Consider the following 16,221-nt stretch of genomic DNA (forward strand, 5'->3'; position numbering starts at 1 on the left):
TCCCCAGACGCGGGTCCCGAGCGCAGGGAGGTGGCTGCTTCGCCCGGCGCCTGCCTTTATCCGCCTGCTGCCCCGCCAGCACCTCCAGGGTAATCGCTGGAGCAGCGAGAAGGCTGGAGAAGGGAACGGGGACGCCGACAGGAACAGGGAACAGGGGCCACACGGAGGGCTTCCGAGGAAAGGGAGATCCGAGTGACCGCTCCCAGACCCCTGGAGGGATCCAGCCAGTGTTTGTCTCAGCTCCGCCCTCTGCCAGCTGCGGATCGATACTTCGCTTTTCTTGCCTATAAATTGGACTGTCAAGCTCCGCGTTGTGGCTCAGTGGTTGAGCATTCACCTAGGATGCCCAGGTTGTGGCCGGATTCCCAGTAAGGGGCGTGCAGCCTGATTTTTCTCATTGATGTTTCTCTTTTCCTCTCCCTTCATCTTTTCTCCCTAAAATCAGTAAAAACACTAGAAATACAATAAAATAAAATTAGCCCAGCCAGCGTGGCTCAGTGATTGAGCGTCAACCTATGAACCAGGATATCACGGTTCGATTTTCAGTCTGGGCATATGCCTGGGTTGTGGCCTCAATTCCCAGTGTGTGGCCTGCCCAAGGCAGCCGATCAATGATTCTCTCATAGATGTTTCTCTTCCTCTCCCTTCCTCTCTGAAATCAATTTTTAAAAAAATTTAAAAAATTAGAATGTCAAGAAATAGAAAACTAAACATAAGCTCCAAAAGAGCAGGGCCCTTGCCTAATTCATGGCTTTTTTCTTTAGCAGCTGGTTCAGTACCATGCTTGGCACATGGCAGGAATTCAACAAATACCTGTGAAATAAATGAATTTCTGATCTATGCAACCCCTCCATGAAGCGTTGCAGAGTCAAAGGATTGATTTGTCAGGCTTTAGTGAGCAATTGTCTTCACAAACCTCCCCATCTACCACAGATGTGCTATGCCAGGCCCACATGGTGTGTCAACTGGGTATTGAAGAGTCCAGCAAGACCACCTACTGAACAGAGGCCAAGGGGAGAGGAAATATTAAAATGCCAGAGCTAGAAAAGGCGTGGACTCTCCTAGACCCCCCAAAGTACTAGGCCAAGCCAGTGTATGGTTATTGTTGTCTCTATAGCTTGAGCTTCCTTTGTGTTGAGATGAGAGGACTCCAGTGACTTCATAATGATGTGGTTGTGGGTCCTGGTCAGGAATGACAAGGCCTATTAACCTCCCTGGAGGGTGGGTATTCCAGGCAGGTCTCATTCTCCTGTGATTGGCTTGGAGTTGTGAGGGGCTTGGAGGGAACCAAGAGCCTCAGCTGGAGCTTGGAATGAATTCTTCACCTTTCACTCGAGCTCCGGCTTCATCCAGCTCAAGGAAAAACTGGGACCAACCAGTTAGCAGATGAAACAGGTCCAAATACTGCTGGAGATGGTCCTGGAAGTTGCCACCCATCAGGAATGCACTCTGAGGTCCTGCTTGCCCCGCTGAAGGGAAGTTGCCATGCTAATGAAGTGCCGCGGTACTTGCTTCTCCTGCCTGGAGGCCACTGTGCACAGAGCCCAACGCCTCGTGCCTCACAGCCATTGGCCCAACCCTTTCAGTTCTTGAACTGGATATGGGCTCACCCCACTTGCTGCCTAGGCCCTTCGACGCTCCCACCCAGAAATGACGACATGGCTAGGGAGGCTGTCAGTCTTGCTGTAATTGGGAGGAAACAGCTGCAGCTCCTTTGGCAGACTGAGTCACCAGCAGCCAAAGTTGGGGTTGTGCGGGCAGCTGAGGTGCTCAGGGCCCCTGCCTCACATAGTGAAGAGAGGAAGAAAGAGGTCAGATTTTAACCCAGATGGGAAAGTTGGTCCCGGGGGCAGTTTCGCTTCCTCTCCTCACTCTCAGGATGTGAGGAAGGCATCATCTCCCCTTGCTGCCAAAGTTCCCTTTGGGAGAGGCTGGGGAGGGTTTATAAAAATCTCCTAGTGGAGACAACCCCCTCACTGGCCCCTAGGTGGCCACTGCTCCTTTCCAGCCACTTCACAGCAGAATCCAAATCCAGAACCCTGTGTTCAGGGCCTGAGGGCGGTGAGGGGAGGACAGGTGGCTGGCCAGAGGCAAGGGGTGGGGGGCCAGGGGCAGTGGCCATTCTTAGCAGTTCCAGGAAAACAGGGCCTTTCTCCCAAGCACCCTGCGCAGGCTCAGTGGCAGCACTGGCCACCTGCCCTCCCAGGTGGGTTGCCAACCCCCACGGAGTGCCTTAGGGTGGAGAAGGTTCAGGCAAGGAAGACCACAAAGATGATGAAGAAGACAATGAGGATGAGGAAGATTTTGACCATGAGCCACCGGTTGGAGGTAACTGACTGGAAGTACTTGAGGATCTCGGAATGGGCGCCCTCAACATCCAGCTGGGCTCCCATCACGTTCTCGTCAATCCTGGGCAGGCAAGGAGGAGAGGAAACGGACACCGATTAGAAGGCATGCTACCGGAGCATAGTGACATGGAAAGATGGTCACAGTGCGTAGGAGGAAAAAATGCTCAAGCATGTCTTTCCCTTCCCGCTCTGTTCCCCCCGGTGTGACCTTTGCCTTGCTCTCTCCTAAGCTCCAAGGGCCCTTCTGCCCCTGACTTGTTTCCTGAGCCTATGCAGTCCAGCTGGCTCGCTTCTACTACCTCTGTAACTTTCCAAATAAACTTCCTCTTATAATTTGAAACGAAGTGTTTATGTGCAATAGGATCCCATTTTGTGTATATATGTGTGTGTGTAGAAAAAGCTCTGGAGTCTGACTGGCATGGCTCAGTGGTTGAGCATCAACCTATGAACCAGGAGGTCACGGTTCGATTCCTGATCAGGGCACATGCCCAGGTGGGGCTGGATTCCTATTGGGGGGCACACAGGAGCCAGCTCAATGATTCTCTCTCATCATTGATGTTTCTCTCTCTCTCTCCCTCTCCCTTCTTCCCTGAAATCCATAAATATATATATATATATTTTTATATATTTTATTGATATTTTTTTTTACAGAGGGGAAGGGAGAGGGATAGAGAGTTAGAAACATCGATGAGAGAGAAACATCCATCAGCTATCTCCTGCACACTCCCTACTGGGGATGTGCCCGCAACCAAGGTACATGCCCTTGACCGGAATCGAACCTGGTACCCTTGAATCCGCAGGCTGACTGGTTAGGGCAAAAAAATTTTTTTTAAAAAAAGCTATAGAAAGGTAACATAAAGAAGTCTCGGCTCTGATTTGAAAATCAGCTCTGCAACTTATTACTACCTAATGACCCTAAGCCAGTCATTTAACCTCAAGTCTCATTTGCCTCAACTGAAAAAGGAAGGAAAAATGAAGGTAACACAAAACCTACTTATCTGAATTAACAAACATGAAGTGCTCGATCCATACTAAGAGCCCCCAAATATTAGCTATTATGATTTTTCCTCATCAGTACTTACTTTTTAGAAATGTTTATTAAATTTATTGGGGTGATATTGGTTAATAAAATTATGTAAGTTTCAAGTGTACAATTCTATAATACATCATCTATATATTGTATTGTGTGTCACCATCCAAAGTCAAGTCTCTCAGTATTTACTGATTTTTGTCTAATAAGTATGTGTTGCATTTATAATGAGGGGGGGAGGTGTGAAAGTTCACAGGCCTACCCGGTCAGCGGAGCTCACTGATTGAGCACTGACCTATGAACCAAGAGGTCATGGGTCAATTTCCGGTCCGGGCACGTGCCCGGATTGTGGGCTCGATCCCCAGTGTGGGGCATGCAGGAGGCAGCCAATCGATGAGTCTCTCTCATCATTGATGTTTCTATCTCTCTCTCCCTCTCTGAAATCAATAAAAAGATATTAAAAAAAAAAAAAGTTCACAGGCCATTCCAGTCAGGAAATCTTGGTTCTAAATAAGAGACAGAAAGAGAAACCTAATCATATGAACAGGAAGTCGGGGGATAAGAACAGCCCCACATTAGGAGGCCATGTCTCTCCAGGGTATAGAGAAGTCCTCAGAGGAAGGGCAATCTCTTGAGGAAAAAGGAAACATTTCCCAGGCGGCCTGCATGCACAATCCTGAAAGACAAACACATCCTGGCCTTTGCAAAGGGAGGCCCTGGGAGCAGAGACTTTTCCAAGTTGTGAGGATAGAAAAGTCAGTGGAGCAGGCAGTCCAGCTGGAGAGTGAGAGGAAAGGCTAGGCCGCGGCTGCAAGCCAAGGTCCTGCGTCATGAGGACTGTGAGCTCATCTGTCCAAGTACAGGAGCCTGGATTGTACTTGATTTCCTATCTACGTCAGAGAGGCTACCTAAATGATCAGGTTTTCTAGCTTTGGGCTATAATTACATTTCTCAGTGTGGGTGCATCTGTCATCTCATCTATATACATATAAAAGGCTAATATGCTAAGTGTTCGACCAGTCGCTATGGTGCACACTGACCAGCAGGGGGTAGACGCTCAACACAGGAGGTGTCGAGCTGCAGTGATTTGGCAGCAGAGGTTCTCAGGTGACACACCCAGAAACCAGAGAGGAGGGAGCCCGAATCCTCATGGGGCCATGCGATTCCACCCTTGGCTGTGGGTTATGTTGTTGCTAAGGCACTGTCGGCCCTTAATCTGGTTTACTCCACACTTGCGTTTGCGTTCCACACCCTATACAACAGCAATTTTGCAGAGTGCCCTCTTGCACTCCAGGACCCCTCGGGGGATGTCAGAGAGCCGGTTTCGGCCCAATCCCCAGAGGCCAGGCTGAGGGATCCCACCTACTGGTGGGACCCCACTCACTCCGCAGATGCTGGGAAGGGACTGCAGGAGGTTGGCTCCAGGGCGTGTCCGGCCCATCTTGCTCAGTCTCACCCTGCCAACCACCTTCTAACTCATTTCCTTTCAATGTGCACGAATCCGTGAACCGTGTCACTAGTATTCAATCAAGCTCACATTGGCTTTAACAAAAATGGAAAAATAATAAATGCAATCTGGCATATAAAAGATTTAAAATTGAAGTCCATGAATGAAACTAATAAAAGGGAACACGGGTGGTAAAAAACAACCACCTACAAATCAATAGGACACTGAGAGAAAACAGCAGGGGAGTTATAAAATGAAAATGAATGAGGCAGAAAATAATGGCTTGGGAAGGAGAGGATAAGGAAAATGGAAAAGAAAAAGTTTACATGGGGAGGATGACAAAAGAATGTCTTACTGCTGGCTCAGTAGTTGAGTGTTGACCCATGAATCAGGAGGTCACGGGTTTGATTCCCAGTTAGGGCACATATCTGGGTTGTGGGTTCAATCCCCAGTGTGGGGCATGCAGGAGGCAGCCAATCAATGATTCTCATCATTGGTGTTTCTATCTCTCTCTCCCTTCCTCTCTGAAATCAATAAGAAAAAAAAAAAAAGAATGAAGGTGTACACCTGAAACTGATATAAAATAATATTGAATGTAAACTGTAATTTTAAAAAATTTTTTAAAGAATGAAGTCCCTGGCTGGTGTGGCTCAGTTGGTTGAGTGCCATCCTGTGCACTGAAGGGTCTCTGGTTTGTTTCCTGGTGAGGACATACGCCTGGGTTTTGGGTTCAATCACTGGCCAAGGTACATGCAGGAGGCAGCCGATAGATGTTTCTCTTTCACATCGATGTTTCTCTCTCCTTTCTCTCTCTCTCTCTTCCTTCCTCTTTCTCTAAAATCAATACAAAAACAAAAAAGGAAAGTGAAAGAGATATTTTCAAATAAAAGTAAAAGAACCTGTTAGCAGATCTGCACTACAAAAAATGCAGAAGTTCTGCCCTAGCCAATCTGGCTCGGTGGACAGAGCGTTGGCCTGTGGACCAAAAGGTCCCAGGCTCGATTCTGGTCAAGGGCACATTCCTTGGTTGCAGGCTTCTCTCTGGCCCAGGCCGGTCAGGGCACGTGCAGGAGGAAACCAATCGATGTGTCTCTCTCACATCCATGTTTCTCTCTGTCTTTCCCTCTCTTTTCCACTCTCTCTAACAGACCACTGGAAAAATATCCTGGGGTGAGGATTAACAAAAAACAAAAAATGCTGAAGTTCTTCAGGTTAAAGGGAAGTGATACCAGATTGAAAGTGGGTATTCAGGAAGGAATGAAGAGCACTGGAAATGGTAAAAACCTGAGTAAATATAAAAGACTGTTTTTTCCTCTTTCATTAAACTTTAAATATATGTTTTTAAAAATAAAGTTTTATTGATTTCAGAGAGGAAGGGAGAGGAAGAGAGAGAGAAGCATCAATGATGAGAATCATCCATTGGCTGCCTCCTGCATGCCCCCTACTGGTGATCAAGTCTGCAATCTGGGCATGTGCCCTGACTGGGACTCAAACTGTGACCTCCTGGTTCATAGGTCAACGCTCAACCACTGAGCAACACCAGCCAGGCCGTATGTGTATTTTTAATAATGAATCTCCCCTACTGGGCTTTAAGTTCTGCAAGTGCAGGGATGTTTATCTCTTTTGTACAAGGCTGTACCTATATCTCTATAACCCAGTGATTTTCAACCTTTTTCATCTCACAGCACACATAAACTACTAAAAAATGTACTATATTTTTTGCCGATCTGACAAAAAAAATAATTTTGATTCATTCACTTAAGTAGACTATTGCTGTGTTGGCTGTTGTCATTTTTTTTTTTTAATCCTCACCCGAAGTTATTTTCTCCATTGCTTTTTAGCCATGTGAGAGACACATCGATTGGTTGCCTCTTGCACCAGCCCCCAATGGGGCCAGGAATCAAACCTGCAACCCAGGTATATGCCCTTGACCTGCCCTTGACTGGGAATTCAATCCATGACCCTTTGGTGGGTGGGCTGATGCTCTAACCAATGAGAACACTGGCCAGAGCTCTTGTCATTTTTTATTTGACAATCTAAGGGGAAAGAAAAAAGGTTAGCGTCCCTCACTAAATGGTCAGATACTGTATATTTTAAAAATTCTTGCTTCACACGGGTTGAAATTGCTGCTATAACAGATTGAATGAATAGTAAGTGCCAAAGAGGAAGAGCTGATAAAATGCCTTTTACAGCCCCAGCTGGTATGGCTCAGTGGATAGAGCGTCTGCCTGCGGACTGAAGGGTCCCAGACTGATGTTTCTATCTCTCCCTCTCCCTTCCTCTCTGAAATCAGTAAGAATATACATGTATATTTTTAAATGCCTCTGAAGCAGCAGGAGGCGCAGAGGAGCAGAGAGGCCCTCCCGTGGGTGGGCTCTGCCTCTCTCCTCCTCATCCTGTCCCTCTGTCCCTGCTCATGCTGGTCTTCTTTGATTCTTGAATACAGCAAGAATGTCCCATCTTAGAGCCTTAGCTGTCCACACTGCCTAGAATACTCTTTGTCTCTTCTTTGCATGGTTGGATCCCTCTTGTCATTCAGGTCTCTGCTTTAATCAACATCATGGTCTTCAGAATGGCCTCCCTGCCACCCTATCTGATACACCACCCTAGTCAGTCACTGTCTTAACACATCGCCCTACTTTAACTCTCTGTATACTCCTTTCACTGTCTGAAAATGTCTTGTTAATTCTTTTTAGCAGGGTGCGTATGCATTCCACACACACTTACAAAAGTTAAGCTCCATGAAACAGAAACTTTGCTTTCTACTCGTTGCTGTGTGCCCCGCACCTAGAACAGAACCTGACAGGGAACCACGGAAGCAGGTGAGCTGTGCCCCGGGGGTGGGCAGGCATTCTACTCTCCCAACGACTGTCCCTGGGGACCTTTAGGGAGAGAAAGCTCTTCTGTTTGGGGTGAGAGAGAGAGAGAGTCTCACCTCTGAATGGTTTCTTCCTGTTCCTTAACCATGTGTGCCAACTGCTGAAAGATGGAGCCCAGCTCAACGATTGTGGACTCGATGTTCTGCATGGTGTCTGCCCGGCTCTGGATGTAGGAATCCTGCAGAGCAGGGAGCGGACATGAGCACTGGGAGCTTCTGAGGGCAGGGCCTGCCTCCTTAGGACCCGCCCAGCTTGCCATTTCACATGGCACATTCCAAACACTGGCTTGTGGCCCACAGAGAGCATTGGGGCAACGCCTCCCCAGCTCAGAACCTATGTACCTGCTCGTCAATGAGCTGTAGCTGCTGGCTGGTCCGAGAGTCCAACATGTTGATGGCCACATCCCCGGAGGCACGGGACTCTGCCCCCAAAACCACAGCACCGCCTCCTGAAGGAAGAAAGAAGACATGGTGTTTTTTTATTGGTTAAAAGCATTTTCAAAGCCCGCATGCTCTGGATTTGAATCCCACTTACTAGCCTCATAACCCTGGACAAGTCATTTAACCCCTTTTGAGCCTCCATTTCCTCAACTGTAAAATAGGGAATAATAATAGTTGTTTTCTCAGAGGGTGGTTGTGAAAACTAAATGAGAGCATGTGAATAAAGTGAGTGCACAAACATGTCAGTAACTGTTTTTCTTCTGAACATGACTGAACGTGGGAAACCAAGTGCGGATCAGTAACACCATCAATGAAGTTGACCTCTGAGAAAGCTTAGCAACTTCCTTGCCCCCATATTCTCTCACCCAACCCCTGCCCTTAGAAGATGCCATCACAACCAGAGTAACTAAGCTGTACCCCTCCGGACTCCCTGTATGGCCTGTGACTTACCCAGGTGGTTGGGGGCAAGGGGCAGGGCTGACACAGGCGCTCGGGAGAACTGCTCCCGCCGGGTCCTCTGCTGCTTCAGGTTCTGGGGTTGGGGAAGAAATGCAAAGGTCCTGAGGCTTCTGGAAAGCATGTATGTTAGAGACCCTTCCTGTCGGCCATGACCCTGTCACCCTTCGCTTGCCTCCCACCTGTCTCTCCCATTTCCCTCCTGGACCCTTGTCCCCAGACTCCGATCCCTCCTACACAGATTCCACTCACCTCTGTCCTTACTTCTAAGACGGATTTGAAGTCGTTAGACATGGAAGCCAGCTTTGACTAGGAGAAAAAGAGAAAGGTCAGCAAAGGAAGACAAGACCTTCTTGCCTTTCATCTCCCCGTCTCCCGCACCCAGGTCCCACCTGCAGGGAGACCACTATGGTGTTGGAATGGGTCTGCAGGTGCCGGCCGCTCTGGCTGCCCTTGGCCCTCACAAAATCCTGAAGCTGGGCGATTTGCTTGTTGAGGCTATTGATATCCTGGTGAAAGAGGCAACAGAAAAACAGTATCAGCCAAGGAGTCCTCGGCCAGCGCCTCTCCCGCATGGACATCTCTGGCAGGGAAGACAGAGTGGGAGTTACTAGCAGTTACAAGTCAGCCCAAAGGGGCCCGCTGGGATTTTCCAAGCTCTGCAGTTTTCTCAGGTTCATCCCTGCAGAGGAGAAACAAAGAGATGAAATGACTTGTTTACCCCTCCACCCTACTGCCCTACTTCACACCATGACGCCAAGTTCAGGGTCACAAAAACACTTAAAAGGCCAAAATCTTAAACCCAGAGCATGTTAACCAACAAAGCACCTATGTGGTACTCAGGAGAAAAGAGGAGTCAAAGGCAGCATGGTTTTCCAAAAGCATCACTGAAACAATTTCTATATATAGAATTCCTTTCAGGCTGGCGCCATTTTGAGGCTCAGCCCATCTGGTTTTCCAGATGACCTAATAAATTCATAGTTCTTAAGAAAAAAAAAAAAAGTTTACTGCGCCCTGTCCGGATAGCTCAGTTGGTTTAGAGCATCATCCCAATATGCCAAGGTTATGGGTTAGATCCCTGGCCAGGGCACATACAAGAAACAGCCAATGAATGCATCAATAAGTGGAATAACAAAATAGTTTCTCTCTTTCTCCCTTCCTCTCTCTAAAATCAATTTTTAAAAAAATTAGCCCTAGCCAGTTTGGCTCAGTGGACAGAGTGTTGGCCCATGGACTGAAGGGTCCTGGGTTCCATTCTAGTCAAGGGCACATACCTTGTTTGCAGGCTTGATCCCCAGCACTGGTTGGGGCGCGTGCAGGAGGCAACCAATTGATATGTGTCTCTCACATCGATGTTTCTCTCTCTCTCCCTCCCTTCCACTCTAAGACTTAGTGGAAGAATGTCCTCGGATGGAGATTAACTAACTAACTAACTAACTAACTAACTAACTAGTTTTGCAAGAATGAAAGCTGTGACTTGTTCAAGGTCACACACAAGAGGAGCAGCACAGCCAGGCTTTCTATACCAGACCAATGCCTCATCCACTCCCCAACCCAGCCTGCCGAGGGCCACACTAGACAAAGGAGATGAAGGAGGCCACCAGAGAATGGCAGAGAAAAAGTGTGGCCCACGGCAGCCAGCCAGAGAGGAATCAGAGGAAGAAGAAAAGGGAAGGGAAAGAGGCCTAGAATAGTAAGTTCAAGAAACAGACGAGTCCGAACTGGTTGCTCAGTAGTTAGAGCGTCAGCCTGCGGACTAAAGGGTTCTGTTCTGATCAATGGGAAAAAATACCCTAGGGATTCACAAACAACAGCAAGAAAAATAGGCCAGATGGAAAAACTAGATCAGACAACTTCTATCACGCAAAGTCTCCCCAGTTAGCATCTCCCCACATAGTATCCTCGCCCCAACCATTCTCTACACTCTTGGACCATTTCCTCTGCTGACTGTGGGTCTGTCCCTTTGGAAAGCTGATGCAGCCTCCTCATAGTCATGGGTCCAAATCGACATTCCAGGTTTTTTTCCCATTAAGATCTCCTCTCCCAGGGTTCTAGCTTAGAAAACGGCACCATGTCCCGCCACAGTGCCCAAGCTAGAAGCTTCTAAATCACATACTCGCACACCCCCAACCCACCTACCCACACACCACAACACAACCACGTTCTATTGAGCGTTACTGTGTACACACAACAGCAACCTCGGGTTTGCTTACTGTGTGTCATGCAACTTGCTAAGCAGCTTACAACTTCCTTCGTACTTAAACTTAACACAGAAAACGTTTAATTCCCCCCTCAAAGCTGTTCCCCCATCTTCCTTCTTTTCCATTTTGGTAAATGGCACCGCCATTCACCAGTTGTTCAGACCAAAAACTTAGAGCCATCCTCAATTCCTCTTTTCCCTTAATCCACATGGAACCGAGAAAGAACCCCAAGAACCCAGCTGAACCTGCCCACTCACCTCCCCTGCTGAACCCGTCCTCACCCAACCGCCTGTTCTCGCTAAAAAAGCTCCACGAGCCTCCTAAGCGACCTTCCTCCTAGAGCTTGTCCCGAGACAATCCGTTCTACACGCAGCCGGCGGGATCTTTTCACCCAAAACGGGACTCACACCCTCTGCTTCCCATCTTCCCAGGGCTTCCCACTACATGTAAAATCCGACCCAGACTCCCGCCTGGCTGCACAGATGCTACTAGTACATGGTCTGGCCCCCCGTCTCTGATCTCATCCCCTCCCGGTCTCCTTCGCACTTGCTATGCTGCGATCACTTTAGTCTCTTTCATGTTTACCAAAGTCGCCCACACTTTAGAACCTCTTCCTTTGCTTTTCTCACTTTCTAGAAAGTGCTCCCACCAGATCTTGTTGAATTGCTTTTCTCTAACCATTCAGGTCTCAATGCCACTTGTTTACCCCCATCCTACATCACCCCATCTAAAGTAGGCCTCTACCCTGAGTAACCCACTTACATTATTTCTTTTTAAAAAAAAATATATTTTTATTGATTTCAGAGAGGAAGGGAGAGGGGGAGAGAGAGAAACATCGAAGATGAGAGAGAATCACTGATAGGCTGCCTTTTGTACACCTGCCACTGGGGATCCAGGCATGTGCCCACCAGGAACTGAACCGTGACCTCCTGGTTCATAGGTCGACACTCAACCACTGAGCCACGCCAGCAGGGCTTACATTATTTCTTATTGAGAAATTTATCACTGCCTGAAATTGCCTTTTCTGTGTACCGGTATAGTGCCTACTTTACCCATTCAGAAAGGAATTTCCCGAAGACAGGAACCACACATCTGCCTCGTTGGCTGCCCAATCCCCAGAACCAGGCAGCCAAACGCACTCAACAATGTGAGTGACTGGAAATAAACAAGGGAATCCTGACCACCACCCTGTGAGGTGGGTACTGTTATCAGCTCCTTGTTATTTGTAGGGAACTGAAGCTCAGCGCAGTTAGGTACTTAGGTCACATTGGAAGGGGTGCACCTGGGATTTGAACTCGTCTGCCTGAATCCAGTTGTGGTTCTTTTTTCTCTTTTTTTTAAATATATTTCTTTATTGATTTCAGAGAGGAAGGGAGAAAGAAAGAGAGATAGAAACATCAATGATGAGAGAGAATCATTGATCGGCTGCCTCCTGCACACCCCTTACTGGGGATCGAGCCCGCAACCCAGGCATGTGCCCTTGGCCGGAATCGAACCTGGGACCCTCCAGTCCATAGGCTGATGCTCTATCCACTGAGCCAAGCTGGCCAGGGCACCAGTTGTGGTTCTTGAGTGCCTACGCAGTAACACCCCAATAGTTAGCGGAGCCCTCTTTTCTACCCAGCACAGCATGTCTTGAACGTGTCTCCCTCCGGCCTCCGCCAGCAGCATCTCGGTCCTGGATAACTGCAGGCACTGCGGCAGGTCCTTGCCAGCCTCCCTGCCCCCGTGCTCCAGCGTTTTCTCCCCTCCTCCCAGGCCCTTCAGCCTCACAGTTTATTCTTATTACACTGTGCGGAGAGGAAGGAGTCACAGTGTGGAGACCTGTGCGAGACCAGTGTCTCTCAGGCAGAGCCGGGATCCAGGTTCTAATGGTCTTTGCAGCCCACGGATTCAGAGTGGTTCCATCCTCCTCACAGGGCCCACAATGAGCTCCACAGCCAGCCACCAATCTACCTTTACAGCCTCATCCATCTCCTGCCAATGACCCAGTCAGTCAGCAAGTATCGAGCACCTACCAAATGCCAGACCTGTCGCAGGCATTTGGGGTTCATCTGTGAACAAGCAGAAAGGAAAAAGATCTCTGCTCCTGGGCCCTTCCTTTTTCTTTTTCTTTTCCATTTTTGATGGGAAATGAGGTAGTTGGGAGAGAACAAAGACAAACAATAAACATAACAAGCTAATTATACAAAAAACTGAAATTTCAGATTCAAGTGCTTTAAGAAAAAAAACAGCCCTGGCCGGGCAGCTCAGTTGGTTAGAGCATCGCCCTGACAGACCAAGGTTGCAGGTTTGATCCCCGGACAGGGCACATACAAGAACCAACCAATGAATGAATGGAACAAATCAGTATTTCTCTTTCTCTCTCCCCTTTCCTCACTAAAATCAATCAATTAAAAAAGTAATCTATAATAATAAAAGTGTAATATGCTAATTAGACCAGATGTCCTTCCGGACGAAGCTGGGGCTGCGAGAAAAGCCCGGGTCCCAAGTGCCTGCTGACGGCCGGAGGGAAGCTGGTGCCGGCAGCCAGGGGAAGGAAGGCCTACTGTTGCACGAATTTCGTGCATCGGGCCTCTAGTTATTAAATAAATAAATAAATACAAAGAACAGAGCGAGGTGAGGGAGATCAGAACTCTGGTCGCTGGATTTATTAAACAGCACAGTCAGGGAGGCCTCCTGAGCAGGTGACATCTGAGCAAGGCCTGAACCCTCCCTGTGAGAAGCCACTCTGTTTTCTCTGTCTGGAATTTTCTTCGCCAGCTCTATCTAAGCTTTAAAACTAGCTCAGATTTGACCTCCTCTAAAAAATCTTTTCCAGTGTTCCAGATTATTTCATTCATTTTTTAAAATCTTTATTGTCGAAGGTATAACACATGCCCCCCTTTCATTCATCTTTTTGTAGCATGTTTTCTATACACTCATCTCCTACTCATGTTATGGGGCTGGATACTCTTCGAGACAATAAGCCCTTGAAGGCAGAATCTTGTCTCATGTTTGGGAGACAAGTGCCCAGCGCAGTGCTTTGTGCCCAGTAGATAATAAAACAGTATCTAGAGACTCAGTGGATGAGCAAGATGTTTGGGGCTAACTCCAGAAACTTGCTCTGGGCCTCCGTGGCAATGGAAAATGATGGAAGTGATCTGACTGGAAACCTGGGCCCTCTTGATAGCTAGTCGCTCACCTGTTTGATGATATAAGTTAGCTCCTCAATCTCCACTGCTTTATCATCAAAGAGGGACTTGCGCTTTGCCACTGCGGAGATAAAGAAGCCACGACGGGTGACCTCAAAGAGAAGGCTCAGGGAGTACGGTTCCTCCACCCTCCTGGTCCACTGCCCGTTCCTGTAACACCCCAAGAACACTCACAGATTGTCAGCTTCTCCAGCTTGGCGAAGGTGTTGCTGAGGTCTTTCCCAATGCGCCTGCAAGCAAGCGTTAGTGAGAGCACCGTGGGAGAGAGCAGGAGAGGGCCTCCTCCCCCATCAGCTCCAGCACAACCCATTCCAGCCCTCACAGCCAGGCCAGCAGAGGCAGCCTCCTCCTCAGACACTGCCTCAGCCCACTCCACTCCTCTCAACTCACTTGGCCATGAGGGAGAATTCACTGCGCTGCCGGACAGCACGGAGAGCTGGCTTGTTTGTCTGTATCCCATTCTGAAAAGCAATGTCAAGAGGTGAAACTCGAATCCCCTTCCCCATCACCAGCTTTCACTGTTCTCAGCTGTCCGCTAAACTCTCTCTAGGACTGACCGTATCCTCTACCAGCGGGTCTACCGGGAGTAGCGGGAGTAGCAGGTGAGAGCCCAGATTTGAAGACAGAGAGACCCGGGTTCAAATCTTGATTCTACCACTTAGTAGCTGTGGAGTTTGGGGCAAGTTACTTACACCGTTCTGAGTCTGTATCTCCTCTCCTACAAAACGAAGACAACCCCCACACCTCCTTATGGGTGTTGCTAAGATTAAAGGACACGGGGTGGTAAAAAGTATTTCAGCCGAATAGCTGGTGCACTGTTAAGACTAAATACACAGCTCGGATTACCATTCTAGTCTTCCGATCTGGGAACCAAAGAGGATAACGGGAGAGCTCTTGGAGAGTAGAGTGCAGAAGAGCAGGTGTTAACAAGGGCTGAGCAGTACAAGTATTTGAAATTGCAGTCACTCGGGCCCCTCCTACATTCACCAAGTCTGGATCAAGGCAAGGGAATGCAATTTCTTAAAACGCACTCCACACTGATTTTGGTAAAAGTTACTTATCTAGACAACTCCCTTCAGTTTACAGATACAGAAACAGAGCGAACTTGTGGCAGCACTATACCAGAGCTAGAATTCAAAGTGGTTGTCTCTGGGCTAGAGGCTCTTTCTAGAACCTGTTCCTTATCCAAACCCAATATCTCTCACCCCGAGGTATTCCTTCAGGATCAGCAACCCTACCCTCCAGGTTCCTCGCACGAGAAGGTCTGTGTGTCTGCCTGTAGGTAGCGAGCCCACCTCTTCACAGATCCCACGCCCCCTCCAAGCCCGGTCAGTTCCCCATCAGACTCCCGCAAGAATGCGCTCCCCCAGCTCCGAGCAGAGCGCACCCCTGCCTTTCGTTCCCACGCCCGGCCCTTACCTGACGGCTCTGCAGGAATTTGCAGGCAGACAGGAACTCCTGGGTCCGATCCCGGCAGGACATGGTGTCGGGAGGGGGAGGGACCAGGGCCACTGGGGGGGGCGGAGGGGCGATGTCGCGGCTGCTACTGCCAGCAGTTGCAGGGGACAGGACCTGTGTCTTTGAGAGACCCAGGTAGACACCCTGATCCGTGTTCTTAGTCCCGTAGCGTTTCCGCGGGATCATTGAGACGCATAACCTCGGACTGTTGTGGAGGGGAGAGTGTCATTCCCAGGCCTCTCCCCCAGAAACTGCCCCCAACCAGCAAATTCTTGCGCCCCGAAGCCAACCGCAGATCCTGGGGCCGGCGGGCAACAGGCTGGGCCCCACTTCCTCTCCGGCCTAAGCCGCTCCCTCCTCACTCTTCTTCCAACTTGGCTCGGGCAGCGGGAGCGCGGGCCGGGGGGCCCCGAAGCAGAGACAGGGCCCACGGCAGGACCCGCGGCCCCAAAGCTCCAGCTCGGCCTGTGCAACTGCCCCCAGGCCCTAGCTGGGCCCTCCTGGATCCACGGGTTCCTTCCCCGCCTCGGGGAGAAAGGGTAACGGACCTTCGGAGGGGGGGACACACTTCGGTGGGCGGAGGGGGAGAAATCTCCGGGTGTTTATTTGAAACAGGAAGTCCCACCCCCCGCTCAAGCTCCGCCTTCTAAGGGAACTGCAACTAATGATTAGCTCATGCCGACGTCTTTCTTAATAGAGGCTTTCCTGATTGGACACCGAGGTATTCGCTCACCCCGAGCCCGGCCGGCAAGACTTGTCCGCTCGCCC

At 49.2% G+C, this 16,221-nt stretch overlaps 1 protein-coding gene across 3 annotated transcripts in view; it reads right to left on the reverse strand.

Annotated features, from left to right (window-relative positions):
• Positions 1 to 876: 876 nt before the first annotated feature.
• STX5 (syntaxin 5) overlaps positions 877 to 16,221 on the reverse strand; it is a 15,587-nt gene continuing 242 nt past the window's right edge. The window contains exons 1-11 of one of the 3 annotated variants that reach the window (XM_014545171.1): positions 15,784 to 15,787; positions 15,415 to 15,658; positions 14,386 to 14,456; positions 14,170 to 14,225; positions 13,986 to 14,056; positions 8,993 to 9,109; positions 8,853 to 8,909; positions 8,595 to 8,676; positions 8,046 to 8,152; positions 7,761 to 7,882; positions 877 to 2,409 (exon numbers count right to left, since the gene is read on the reverse strand). In XM_014545171.1, coding sequence (XP_014400657.1) covers positions 2,250 to 2,409; positions 7,761 to 7,882; positions 8,046 to 8,152; positions 8,595 to 8,676; positions 8,853 to 8,909; positions 8,993 to 9,109; positions 13,986 to 14,056; positions 14,170 to 14,225; positions 14,386 to 14,456; positions 15,415 to 15,639 — 1,068 coding nt within the window. In that variant the 5' untranslated portion in view covers positions 15,640 to 15,658; positions 15,784 to 15,787 and the 3' untranslated portion in view covers positions 877 to 2,249. Of the gene's footprint in view, positions 2,410 to 7,760; positions 7,883 to 8,045; positions 8,153 to 8,594; positions 8,677 to 8,852; positions 8,910 to 8,992; positions 9,110 to 13,985; positions 14,057 to 14,169; positions 14,226 to 14,385; positions 14,457 to 15,414; positions 15,662 to 15,783; positions 15,788 to 16,221 lie in introns of those variants that run through there. The other 2 variants (XM_014545168.1, XM_014545172.1) reach the window with 2 other exon arrangements.

The sequence above is a fragment of the Myotis brandtii genome, unplaced genomic scaffold (genome assembly GCF_000412655.1).
Source record: "Myotis brandtii unplaced genomic scaffold, ASM41265v1 scaffold1112, whole genome shotgun sequence".
Classification (NCBI taxonomy): domain Eukaryota; kingdom Metazoa; phylum Chordata; class Mammalia; order Chiroptera; family Vespertilionidae; genus Myotis; species Myotis brandtii.